Source organism: Acyrthosiphon pisum, chromosome A1, assembly GCF_005508785.2.
Source record: "Acyrthosiphon pisum isolate AL4f chromosome A1, pea_aphid_22Mar2018_4r6ur, whole genome shotgun sequence".
Classification (NCBI taxonomy): Eukaryota; Metazoa; Arthropoda; class Insecta; order Hemiptera; family Aphididae; genus Acyrthosiphon; species Acyrthosiphon pisum.
Window position 1 is genome coordinate 58,152,959 of NC_042494.1, and position 15,203 is coordinate 58,168,161.

Genomic DNA, 15,203 nt, shown 5'->3' on the forward strand with positions numbered 1-15,203 from the left:
TATAATATAATACACTTAATATATATTATTTTAATTTCCCTTAAAAACATTTTTATTGAATAATCATTATTATGTACAATATAAATATTTTTTCAGCTAATGGCCATAGATGCCGGGCTTAAGATCAAAAAAAAAAAAAATATATATTTTATTTGTTTTCTAATAACTATTCAATTTTCAAATAATTGTAGGTACAAATATATTTTATGTACTTCAAAATGCTTCAAACTACTACCTGAAGGTGTGAATAATTTCGTGGTGTAAAAAGTTCAGGGGCGCCATTTGGGGGGCAGGGTGTGCACTCGCACACCCTGTAATTTTGTTGTCCACAATTGGCCTAGGCCTAATTAATACTATGGCCAGATGGCCTTCAGTTTGCCAATCTTTAATTGTGCATGCACCGCTACTATTCACTGATAATCATAAATAATATTATAATATTGTGTTCTTTAATTTGATAATTGATAAAATGATATCGGTATCACTTTATCCACTGGCACACACAAATATGTGTAAATGGTAAGTGGCTACTGACAGGAGCGGACTGGCTATTTTTGGCCTGGGTGCAAAATTAATTAGGGGCCCGTAGTTTTTTTTCAAACCTACTTAAATTAGGAAAGAGCCCTTAGTTTTAAAAGTAAATATAAAAAAAAATTAAGAATAACATGTTGTTTATTTGTAAAGATGTTGAAATATGTTATTTTATTATTATTTTGTATATTACCGTATTATACCAGTAATAAACCGTATACCAACTGTGGTAATCGGGGGCCCGGATCATAAATACAAACGGGGGCTCCGGGGTGCTACTTGGTGTATAGCACCCTGGGCCAGTCCGCCCCTGGTTACTGATAGACAAAAGACATAATAATAATAATATGCATCTATTCTATCTAAAAATATCTTTACTATACAGTATACAGTATATACACAGAATGTATGAACGGTAAAAATGTAAAATATAATGTGTTAACTATAAAACTATGTTTTTATTGAGTATGTTTTTGATACTGTAATAAATCTGTAATGAAAAACTGAAAACACTAGAAACGTTTTTTTTAACGATTGGCCTGGAGGTGGGAAAAAATTGGCCTCTTTAATTGTTTGCACACCTTAAAAAAAACTGAAATGGCGCCCCTGATTTCAACTACCTACCTATTTAGTCATTGTTATTATTTTGTTTAATAGTGCGCATATTATTATCGTTATTTCGCATTATCTGTTTTAATATACATATATTATATTTATATTACTAATATTTTTTTTTTTGCAAGCTAATATCCTAGTAGTTGATGCTGTACAAGGATAAACATATTATATTATACACCATTTACATTTATAATATTTCAAATATAATATAAAAATAAAGGGAACAATAACTTAATAATATGTTGTAAAATTCTCAGTAATGTAAAATATAGGGATATTAAATGTTCTACCTCTTTTAGTTTTATGTAATCACTTTTAAATTTTGAATCCTATTAGCTGGATAAAACGTTCATAATATAACATAAGCTATACAACGTCAAAGATCAATATTTCTTGGGTCATGTTACTTAATGTTCTTTTATTTTCCATTATGAATGAATGTTTTACGAATTGTGATAAACCAATTAATGGCATTATCGATTGTCAATACGTTTTACACTTTTTCCTAAATGTCAATATATATTTTTGGTTAATATTGTAAAAACCTAGAAATAATTTGGAATTCAAAAAACTTAAATTATTCTCTTCGTCATTGTCTTAATTTTTCAGTAGTTTTTAGTTAGGTTAAAGGTAATTTTGAAACCTTTATTTAAATTATTCGTAATTTTTTTTAATAAAATGACCGTTTAAGATCTTTTCACTTTTGTGCTGCAGATCAGAACTAAAACTAACGAAATACATTCATTCAACTGCGACTGTGAAGCGATTTATTGTTCATAAAACACAAGATCAATAAATTAATTTATAAGCACATCATGTTATAAAATTGTGTCTAGCCCTATTATACTAGCTTTTAATATAATACATTAGTAAATATAACCGAAAGGGGTGACCCGATCAGTGTAGTACACATATAATATTATAAACAATAATATTATGTTGACCAACCAATTATAACTTATAACTTGTTATAATAATCGTACACACACTACAGCCTATTAATGATTAGGTACTATATAGTAATAATAACTAATAAGTAAGAATTAATAGGTTAAATAGGTACTTGTATGTCTTATCTTTTAAATTTTACCTTACCTATAATCTATATGTATAAAAATGGAGCGTGAAAAATGTCGTTACCTCATCAATCGAGAACAGCTGGTCCGATTTGCTTCAATTTTTTTTAAGATGTTCGTAATTGCCAGGAGACGGTTTTTACGAAAGAAAATTTTAGGAAAATTCACCGGAAAAATAGGAAATCTGGAAGTAAAAAATAAAACAGTGGCGCAACAGTGTATTATATATTAATTGCTATTGGTTAATCGGGCATGTTTGTTGATTTGTACTATTATTTTTTGTCAATATATATATATATATAAATGAATGTTTGTGTGTAGATTTGACTTCTGGGAAGAAGATATACTAATTTAAAAATTGGTTTTTTTTATTCATCTGATATTAGTACGGTTAGGTTAGGTTAGGATTTTGTATTAATTGATTATATTAATCCACCATAGGTCGGATACGACAAACTTGGTATAACTTTGATACTTAAGAGTTAAATCATACACTTACGTACAAACAGCTCGGGGTCCACGATCTACCGCAGGTAGATTGCATACATGATAATATACTGATGCGAATCAGAATTTTTGTTCCGGGCGACGGAAAAGTTAAGATAAATTTTAAACACCATACACCGAATATTAAATTACGGATTGAACAAAGTTTGAGTCATATAGAGTTGGTACATTTAACGAGCAACGAAGTGCACGGTATCAGCTGGTAACATATTATGTAAATGTACAATGGCATCTATTAAAAACGAGGATTTTCTCCCAATGCCTTATAATTAATCTGATTCAAGGCAAAATTAAAGATTCTTATCATAGCGATGAATGTATTAATTTAACGATGATGTGCTTTTTTTGTGTCTGACGTCACCTTTAGGAGCACTGAAAATGCTCCAATCATCAACTTTAAGGGTATCTTCTGGTACGATCGAATCTATACACTAACCTAACCTAACCGTATCTAGTACAGTTGGTACTTTTTAAGGTAAAAAGAAGGTTATGCTTTTTTGAATAATTAGACAAACCTAACGAGTAACGACGAATAGCGGAGAAATGGGAATACGCATTTATACGGAACACCAGTTTTTGTCACAATCAATTGTTTGGTTAAAATTTAACAATTTAACTGTTAAATATTTATCTGTATAATATATAAAAATGAATGTTTTTCTGACGGCTGGACCGATTTTGATGAATTTTTTTTGTGTATATTTGAGTGGTTCCTTGGATGATTTAGTTTTACAAATGAAACCGGAGGTGCTCAGTAATTTTGAGATTTACGATGGAAATTTTTGTTTAAAAACGATTGCTTTTGAGTATTGGTTATAGGAGAAATAATTAGTAGAAATTAGTATTTTTTTTTTTTTTTGTATAGTGGTTGCCATTGGTTAATCTGACAGATCAAGTACAAGCAAACATCAAATCAAATTTTCGCACATTACCTACCAAGGTGGCTGAGTTGCACTTAAAACCGCTCATCGGCGTGTCCACAATCCACCATTGCGTGGATTGCTTACTTGATATGCTGTCGCACATTGACCGCGATCCGACGTATCCGGATTGCCTACAAGTGTGACTGAGTTGCACTTACTGCAGCGAGTTACACTCAAAAGCGGTTGAACAATCACATTTTTTTTAAGAGTTGTCATTTTTTACGGGCAACGAAGTGCGTGGGATCAGCTAGTAAAGTAATATAAAAACGTGAATAGGTCGTAACCCATTATTTTATATGGTACAAATATATTTTTGTATATTTTAGTACCTATATTTAAAATTTTAACTGAACATGGTTGAACAAATTTTATAGAAACACTCATACAAGAAAAAAATTAAGGTTATCAACTATCAATGCATTAAAGATTAAAATTATTCTGACCGTGATATTTTTACTTCATGTTATACTTCAATAATCACAACTCACAACTATAAAAACGAAAATTGTCGTTAAGACTGAATAATAAATACCTTTCAAATATAATACATTTTCAAAAGTTCAGTTTTTTGTCGTAGCAAAACGATACACCTGATACCCCAAACAATTCATGGTGTAGGAAAAACACCCCTCGATACACCTTAAAGTGACGCCTATGAGTACATCGATAATATTATATATTTTAACTAATGAAAACTGCATTACAATATTCGTATATATATTATATCACGAACATAAGCCAGTAGACCTTTCCAATTTATTAATTAACATCTGCAGACACGCAACAAGTGGGGGGTATTGGGTGCGAGTACTTATACACGCCGGGGCACCAGAGTACTTGACATTTGGGTTGAGTGTGCACTAATGGTAACATCACACGCTACATTATTTATTAAAATTTTATGAGCTGAGTCCTTTAAACAGTAGTCCATAACATATTAATATATAAAATATAACAAGGAATAATACCAATTGGAAATTTTACAATATACTATGAATAGATTTATATTATAATACTTTACCTAACAGTACTATTTAATAATATAAAAAATGAAGGGGGGTCCACATTATCAAGGGACATAATGGGTTAATGTAACATATATTATGTTTGTAGAATGTGGTAGAATGTAGTGGTGAGAATAGTGGAATGGAAAAGGCAACAGAATGTCGGACAAATCGTTGAGGGTAGATGAGTCTGTGTTTTTAAATAAAGATATTTTTTTTAAATCTGGAGATTTACCGAATGTTTATGATTCGTGAATTTCCAAGGAATCTAATCTGAGTCTTAAAGCTACAGGTTTATAATCATGTTGCGTAGGATGAGGGATTTGGAGCTTAAGAAATAATTCGTTTCTGAAGGAATGTGCAGTTCGTGTAATAAGTTCAAGTGATTTCAATTCATCACAACATGCCATGTCCATAATGTGTGATCTATAGGATCCAGACAACTTGTTTGTTTGATACCTAGGTCAAGTACAAGGCCATTAGACCGCTCTAAAATAGTGCCATTTTACATTATAAAAAAATTTAATTAATTGAATTTAGTACCTATTAAATAGGTATAGTCTATAATATTATACAGTTATATTGATTTTCCATAATGTTATGTTATACAGCTGGCAGCATTTACATGAGCCACGGCTTCAGTGGTTACCGACCGCAACAGCTGTGTGACCCACGACTGCAACCATTCCGGTTTCTGGGGCCCACCGTCCGGTCCGCGGTGGCGCTCACGGTGCTATGGCTCGCCGCGTGTCTGTTGCACGCCTGTCTGCTGTACGTCTCCGCACGGTCGCTGTTCCGGAACGGGCAGATCGCCGTGCTGGCCACCATACTCATTTCGCTCACGTTGCTCACGTTGCTGTCCACTGCCGCGCTGGTGCACATCGACTGCAAGTACGATCCCGATTGACCCGGCCCGGAGGCCCAAGTGCCAACAGCTTCGGTCAGCGTGATCGGGCCCAGCCATTTGTCCACGGACAGAGCCACTAAGGTGGCGTGGGTCATATAATACCACGTATACCGGTTGCGACGGATGCCGTGTGTCAAACGCTCCATGTTTATATTACAACATTATGTATTTTATATCGTGAACATTTATATATTATGAATATTATGACTGTATAATGTATATACATCGTCGACTAAGGCCCGTTCTTGCAATTTCCGGTAAAGTGTCGGCAAAAACGCTAACCGACTGATAACAGATTTTAATAGCGGTAGAATTCACGGCCGGTTAAGACTAACCGGCAGAATTCTATCTGTAACACAAAATAAATTCTTCCGGTTAGCGTTATCAGACACTTAACCGGACATTGTAAGGACGGCCCTGAGTAAAGCTTTGTATAGTTATCGTAAAATATAAATTACGAGCAACATAACATTCCCTACGTGAAAATCGTGCTTTCATATATCAAATACGAATATGATCAAATAATATGATATTATGATCTTACATTATATTATTGGTACCGAATGCGAATCCTGCTGTCAAAATATGATAGGTACCACAAAACAGTTCAGTTTCCGAAACCAAACTTTTAAACACATTTCTAAACTATATAGGTATCAAGTGACATTCTCAGGAATTTTCAGTTGTGGGGAGGTTAAACCCATGACCCCCCCCCTCCCGTGAGCACGCCCATGACTATATCTAAAAAATATAATATTTTTTGTAATACAACATCCTCTTTTTAAATAGAAAATTAATTTTATTTAAGCTACACAGTTCACAGAACCCTAAATATTTTATTCTGAAACATAAACGTCAGGTTTATTTTTTTAATGAATTTTATCGTAAAATGTTCAATACCAAATAATGCTCTATTTTTTTTTAGATTTTTTTCATTCGAAATAAGAATTCAAGACAATAATTTTAAATCTTTCAAAGCTCTTTTTTATTATTATTATTTTTTTTTTAGACTTCGGTAAATATTTGTAAACTTAATTTGTCCATTGTTCGTTATATAAATCATTTCTCCGAATGTATAATATGTAAATGTGAGTAAAAAAGTTTCCAACAAAATTCAATCATCAAAGAATATATCATATTATATTATACAAGTTCAATATAAATATAAAAAACCATTGATTAGGTTAATAATAAAACATAAATAATACTTTGCATGCATATTGAATTGAATTTTCAATTTTAGAGTGTTATACTCTTGTACTTAGTTCTAAGTGTTATGTTCAAAAATTATTTTGTTTAATAGGTAAGTTCACTTTTTTTCCTTATAACATAGCCACACGGGGACAGAACTGTTGAACTGTTTGTAGATTGCTATTTGCTTGGCCCCCGTGCAGTTTAATAGGCTTAACTGGTATTTTCTTAGGTTATATTCAAAATTAAAGGTTATTAAGATTATTTTTAAAAATTGTTGTTTTTATACTTGAAACTATACCTATAGTTTAATATTTAATCATGATGCTAATTGTTAAATTTCAAAGTCATTAAGAGGACGCTACCCATCCATTTGTTGTTTCCGTCTTACACACGTACGACATTGCAAATTTTCGTTCAATAGTTTCAATAGTGTCTTGTTAGCTTTCATATTAGAGTGAATTGACCTATTAGAAAACTTTTAGGTATGTGCTTAAGCGTCGGCTTTTATTTGGTATTTTAATTTTTAAGCAAAATGTACCTATGCATTTTCAATTTGTGATACTTCACTTACCCATACCTCGCATGAAAATCAAAATATCGAATAAAAACCGACGCTTAAGCACAGATAATGTATACATATGTACCTAAAAGTTTTATTTTATATTAATTCACTCTAATACAGAGTATAAACACTATTATTGAAACTAGTGAACGAAAATTTGGTATATCATACGTTTGTAAGACAATGACAAGCGTCCTCATAATATCAGTGGCATCATTTTAGTTTTCGAGAGGGGGGGGGGGGGGTGGGAGGGCAAAATTTTGACTAGCCCAAAATATAACTAAAAAAAAACCTGTTATCTGACATAAGGCAAAAATAACTCACTTTTTGAGGGACAACAATGACTAAATAATACATACATAATAATATGTACTATGTAGATTGTAGAGGGATATTACCTATCATGATGACTTATTTTGACAGAACTTTTACCCCAATTGATGTACTATTTATACCAAATATGAGTCAAACAAATAGGTATAAGTCAATATAATGTCAAACAATAAACATGAATATTGAATGGCAAGTCCAACCGTAACTCGTAAGGCATGAGGCGATCATAGATAATAATAGGTTTAAACGGTTTTATTATTAATTATGGAACTGAATACCGATAAACAATAAGGAAGTCCTTAATTCTTATCAGTTATCTATTAAATGAGTTGGGGGGGCAGTTGTCTGAAAAATGATAAGGTAGCTTATACCACGATACCATACCAGCATATACCAGCATATTACAGTGACACCAATTTTAAAAAACATCATACAGTGATAATCACTTTGATAACACATGACACACAGATACACTATCATTATAATAGAGTAATTATAGATAAGTACACTAATACTCATTGAAAATAGAAGAAGAAATCATAATAATATACCTAGTATAGAGAATTAAATAATTTGAAATGTTAATTTATAGTGGGCTTGCGGCCCATATCCGGCCCGCTAATGATAAGGAGGGAGCAAAATCCCCCCCCCCCCAAATGACGCCACTACTTAATATATTACTTTATATTACAAAAATTATAATAACAACGTACCACAGTCCACAATATGTATAATGTACCTCATAATATACTTTGTGCTTAAGAATAATATAATATTTATTTGTTTTTTTATTTAAGAAATTCGTATTTATTATTGTATATTCAATATAGTTTTTAAACTTTTAATATAATTAACGATTTGTTAACTATATATGTATATTATAATGTTCTGATTCAAGACTTCAAGAATAAGTGAAGATTTGCAAATAAAATAATGATTATAATTAAACATGTTTAGGACAAATGTCATGAAAATAAGTTTATAATTTTTATGATCAACTTGAGTTCCATGATTGTTAAAATATGTACATGTAGTCTCATGTAGAATATTAAAAAAAAAATGTACAAATTATATATTATAGGTTCTTTGTTTTTAAATAAATATTAATTTGTATATAGTTTAAAAAATAAAATAACTAAAAATTTTAATTTTTTTAGTTTTTAATTAGTACCTTCTGTTCTAACTTAGAAAAATTGTTTAAAAATTGTTGAAATCAAATTTTTTAGACTATACAATATTTAATATGATATTTTTTATATGACTTATATAATTCATATATTATGATTCTTCAAACATGATACGAACAAAATTGAAAGCTTATTTTAAAATGTTCGTATACGAGTTATTGACAATGAAGTAAAGTAAAAACCATTACAGGTCACTTGGGGTCTTGAATAGACAGACAGAAAGGACTTAAAGTCATCATACAAGCTAACCCTGATACCAAAACTTTAGAAAATCTATTTAAGCTCTATATTGTGTAAAGTTATCCAGTTATATTTTTTTACACGCATAAAGTATTTTTAGATCATTTTGATCTAGATTCTGCAGAGTGGAGCTGATTTTATAATGATGGGCAGTGTTTTTTTTAAAAATATTATTTTTTTTTTGGTACAATTCTATTTTCACTGATTGTTTATATTGACATTTTTTGTACACGATAAAATTTTGATTTGTTTTGAATTGCTTACAGACATTTTAAATTTCCAATTTTTTCCATGAATGTCAATTAAATTTTATTTGTTGGCTAAAAATGCTTGAACATTTAATACTAGGCTCCTAATAATTAATATATTGTTACAATAATTGTTATTTATAAATCTAAGATTTTAAAATGTAATACAAGATTTCTCATAAGTTTGTCTACCTACCTTTATCATAAAAAAATGTCTACAAGAAAATCAAATTAAATATTTATAAGCTTTTGAAGTTCATATTTTTACAACATTGGATATTCAATTGATTCTTCATGTAGTGATTTTCTTATTCTGTTGTCATTCATAAACGAATAACTGTAGGGTCGAAAAGCATGAAAAAGTAATACAAGGCTCCTGATATATTGTTACAACAGTAGTTGAAAAATATTAAAAATACATGGACACAATTTTTTTTATAAGCATTTAAATATCAAATTTTGACAATTTAATAATTACTTTTTAATGTTATTTAAAATAGTAAAACATGGATTTACGTACGTAGGTTATAACCAAAAAATATAAAAACTAAAAAACAAATTTTTTTTTTTTATAGTTATTTGATATTCAAATTTGAATGAAATTACAAATTAATTAACCAAGAATAACGTTTTTAGTTATTTTGTTGTTATTTTATAATATTAATTCATCTTACTGCCTACTGGCTACCGTATAAATTACTTTATTCATAACATTATCATCAAATATACTTAGTAAAATCATATTAATATCATATTAATTATTAAGCTGACTGACCGTCTTCGCTCAGAATCGTTTTATTTATACAAGTATATTATATCATTTAATTCAAATTTAAAACCATCCATTACAGTGACCCACCTGTAACCTACTATACAGCAGGGCGACACCCACTTGCCCAACTTTTTTTCTATGAATATCAATACATTTTTATTTGTAGGGTCAACAATTTTGAAAACTTAATACAAAGCTAAAATACAAATGCACAATATGGGGTCACGCAGCGGTACACGTACGCGTTGGCGACCAGATCATCATCAGTCTGCAAGCACGCCAAGTTCGGATTGTAAATGCAACTGTAATCAAGCAAAAGTATATTTAAAACGACTGTTATATTTTACTATAAGTGCATTGAGGTGCAGGTAGGATGGACTCACGAGTTTTTCATGAAATAATCGATACGGCGTGTGAATGGTGTGTAGATGACCCATCCACAAGAGGTATTTTTGTGGCACTCTTTCACTGGTACCGTAGTACTTTCGGTGGCTGAAGAGATAGCTCAAACTTAAATAAAACGTTTATAATACGCACGTTGTTGTATCAATTTTGGAGGAAAAACGACAGGCGAAAATATAACATTATGGTAACATAAAATAATCCACGGATTAAGTATAATTTCTATTTCACGAACGACTTACCTTCTTGTATACGGCTGCGTCGCTCTCATTATATAGCAAACCTAAACATAACATCGAGCATCGAGTTTTTGTTGTTCTTGAAAGCCTTGCCGGGTCGGGTGGTGGTCGCGTTCGTTTTCGGGCCCTCTTGAGCCATTACCAGAGTCATGTTACTTCTGAGCATGATGGTTTTGACTGGTTCCACACTCGTGTTGTATGAAGTGCAAACGAAATATTAGAACGAGACCAGTATGGTTAAAAAAAAAATCAAATTTGAAATGAGCAAGACCGCTGTCTTGCGAAAAACGATAAAGTTCAAAGGGACAAAAAAACTTCCGAAGAGGAGCTGATTATTATAATAATTATAATTACAATTATTGTGTTTATAAGAATGAACGGACAACGTACGTGTGACGTGAAGTTGATGTGCAGACTGTTTTAAATCTAGGTGGGCAAATGGGTTATATAGTTGGTCGGTTCTTCGAATGAGAGGGGGGCACCGTCCGATCTAGTATACAAGCAGTGGCGTAATTACGGGGGGATTTGGGTGTCGTATCCCCCCCCCCATGACTTTTTTTAACTGACAAACCATATTTATGTACTTACTATTTATTGGTACTTATATAATATATTTTATAGAAACAATTCTATCCCAGCAGGTGATAAAACAATTAATAATTGAACGAGTAGATTATAAATTGAAAAATCAAGGGTACAACAAAGAAGTATGACAGTTATGGAAAATCAAAAGACAATAGCGCAAACGGCAAATAATCCAAAGAAGAATTGAGAATCTGGGCATAAAATTAAAGCTACTATAGAAAACCAGGTAATTGTTATTTTTGTAATTTACCAGGGCATTAGAAATGTCAATGCAGAAAATACTTGAAGAATCAAGTATTTCCCACATTTATTAGTTATTTTAAATATACTGGGGCTGAAGCCTCCCCCCTCGTAACTTTAAGGTCTAGTTACACCTATGGGAACGTTGGTTACTTGACTCAGGAACATAGGATCATATGTGCGGTAAAATAAATTAGTTTTATAATTACGTATTATTTGACAAACCAATTCAAGTAAGAATAGTTGACGGTTCAATTTTGTTAGCAGAAGGAAAAGGTAGGTAATATAAAAATATTATCATTTGCAAACAATAAATGGAATAATAATTAATCATTATATTTACTATACGTGCCAGAATTAAGGTATAATTTACTTTCGTATTATACAGCGTTAGATAAAGGCTCAATACTGCCATCAGATAAAAATAAATGCGCGTTTTCAAGAAACGGACAGATAGTCTGTAAAGGTGAGAGACAAGGAAAACTATTTAAATTAAAGTTCAAAGTCATTACACTGAATATAGAAAAACCACAAGTAAATATTTTTATCAAGGAAACATTAAGGTTATGGCATGAAAGGCTATAAAGTCATCAAAATATAAAGCATGTTAATAATATATTAGAAAAACATAATTTAATATTAATAGATAACGAAAATCTCTTTTCCTGTGATTATGCGTAATTGGTAAACAGCATAAACAAACATTTAAGTCTAGTACAAGTAGTACAACGAACACAAAAGTTATATAAGAGGTAATGCTGATTTATATTATTTAAAGACGATTATTCGCACTACAGAATGGTATATTTTATAAAATATAAAATCTAGGTAAAGAATTTTATCGAAACGGTAATATATAAAATAAAAACTGATGGTACCTAGTATAGTAGCAGCAAGACCTATGTTATGTACATACATACGAAAATTCTAAATAAGATACTTTGGGCAAAAAGTGTTGATAGTTATTAGTTGATACAATGATACAGCTGTCTATATACAATCTACAGAACAGGTACGACTGTACGAGTTATATCAAAGATAAAACACAGCGTGAAATTTATTTTAGAAAACAACCTTAGATTAAACATTCAAGTGTTTTTGGTACAAATGTTTTTTTTTGTCACGCCTGCACTGAAAGTTTGGTTTTCGATAGCGGTTGAAGCGTTGGAAAGTGTCCTTTTTCCGTCCAGCGGGAGGTAAAGTGGGAAATGACAATTCCTCATAGTGCCGGGCGGTAAATTGGAAATCCCCAAAAGTGCTGCGCGCACATTTCAAGCACGGATACTCTGCACAAACATACACTGAAATCTATGAGGTCCATACAAAATATAAGCTTTTGGTTACATCTTATAATCATATTATATAACCTCCATGCGAGACGCTTAATAAAATGAATAAAACCAAATCGTTTCTTTCATGAAATATTGTTGTCGTAGAATTATAGTCTAATTGTCGCATTATAGGTCCCTGCATTTGGGTCGTGGTGGAAGGAAATTTCAGCCTTGGGCGAAATCGGTGGAAGACATAAGCGCCAAAATGAGATAAGAAAAAAATGTCGTATTGAACTAAAGCGCCAAAATCGTACCGTACGAAAGCGCCAAAATCCTAGGTACCTACCTGTGTGCCACGGTTAATAGATATTAAATTTAGAACTATATCGTTTAAAACCTCCATATATTTAATCTTAATCGAGAAATGTATTATCTGATTACAATAGATTGTCACATGACAGTGCGTGTGAGCAGTTTTGTATTAAAACATAATATATTGTTAGTATTTTTTTTATAAAATCGCAATCAACTGATTTAATAAATTTATATATTTTATTTGTGTTGTATGCATATAATTTACTATTGACATTTTTTTTTATAAAATTATATTTATATTTATATTATAGTGATTTTTAAATAACTACTTACATAATAATATATTCATTTTGCCACAAATGATATATCATTTTTGCACCTTTGGCGCTTATGTCATATGTTGGGTATAGCAGGTATATAATATTAGATTGGCGCTTATGTCATACACATTTTGCCATTTTGGTGCAAATGATAGGTCATTTTTGCACCTTTAGTGCTTATGTCATACAGCCGGCGAAATACAGCCCTCGTCTGCGGCTCGTGCCGCACACGTCGCACGTGACTGAAATAGCTCACTTCCTACCCATACCACACGATATACTCATATTATACCAAAACAAAAACCTCAGAAATGGGACCCTAATAGTGAAAAAGGTAAATTCGTTGGGTATGTAAATTAATTATAAAAGGATACAGAATATGGTATGTAAAAACAAATATATTGTTGCAAGGTTTTGAACAACAGTTTGATAACAAGTGTATTAGGGGAATTTGTTTGATGCATAGGTACATATTGATCGGTCAGTACATCTAGGTATTTCCATACCTGAAAAATAATCAAGAATACCTTGTGTTATCTCAAAGGGCATGGACCAATTGCGCCAAAACAAAATTTGTATTTTAGGGTCAATATACTAATTGCGCAGCTTGTATTTCAGGGTCAGTGTACCAATTGCGCCACTTATATTTTACGGTAAATATACCAATTGCGCTTGTATTTAAATTTGCCGCTTGGCGGCTATCTTCAGATTTAGAAATATTGTTTTTTGATCTAATTCCATCAACATCAACATAAACACACTAAAATGCTGGAAAACTAAAAACGTATTTATTGATCAATTGATTACTGGTTATAGTCCAGTCAAATTAGAAAAAAGTTGGGAAGTAATTCCACGAAAGCGGGAGTTTGATTTATTTTTTAATTTATACCTCACTGATAAACATACCAAAAGTCCTGACACCTACCCCCTGTGCCTAGCTCTCCACCCCTCTTCAAAGGGTTGCGCGCCCCTTTCACTGTTTTCGCTTATAACTCGTCAGCTTTTCAATTTACAATAAAAATACTTATGACCAAAATTAAATTAAACGGGAATTTTTACGCAAAATCGATTTTTCACAAAATTGAATTTGGGTTTTTGGTGTAACTTTAAAACAAATGACCGTAGATACATGAAATTTTGACTGAATGTTTATCTTAGCATTTTCTATACACCATAACATTTTCAAAATATTTTGATTTATTTTGAGCTCTTTACGGACATTTTCATTTTATATTTTTTTTTAGTTTTTTTTCTAAAAATATCAATAAAATTTTATTTGTTGGATAAAAAAGCTTGAAAATTTAATAGAAGGCTCCTAGTATATTGTTTCAAAGGCAGATGAAAAATATTAAAAATCGTTAGTTTCAATTTTTTTTTCATAAGCATTTAAAGTTCTAAAAATGACAAAATATGGAAAAATCACGAAAATTTGCAAATTATTTCGAGTTAGAAATTCATAAAAATTTTTCTTTTTAAATCTAAGATATGAAAGTGTAATACAAGATTCCTTATAAGATTATCTACCTTTATCAAACAAAAAATATCTATAAGAAAGTCAAATTAAATTTTTATGATCGTTTGAAATTCGAATTTTTACAACATTGGATATTCACTCGATTTCTCATGTAGTGATTTCCTTATTTTGTTGTAATTCAAAAACGAATAACTGTAGATACATGAAAATTTTACTGAATGTTTATATTAGCATTTCCTATACACCATACAATTT

The 15,203-nt window shown here is 31.0% G+C and overlaps 1 protein-coding gene across 1 annotated transcript; it reads right to left on the reverse strand.

Moving 5' to 3' along the window:
• Window positions 1-10,179: 10,179 nt before the first annotated feature.
• Window positions 10,180-10,894, reverse strand: LOC115033525. The gene is made up of 3 exons (XM_029486240.1): window positions 10,788-10,894; window positions 10,486-10,608; window positions 10,180-10,404 (listed from the first exon to the last, which is right to left on the reverse strand). Exons 1-3 carry the CDS (start codon window positions 10,892-10,894, stop codon window positions 10,299-10,301), a joined length of 336 nt encoding a protein of 111 aa, XP_029342100.1. The 3' UTR covers window positions 10,180-10,298.
• Between the last annotated feature and the right edge of the window lie 4,309 nt (window positions 10,895-15,203).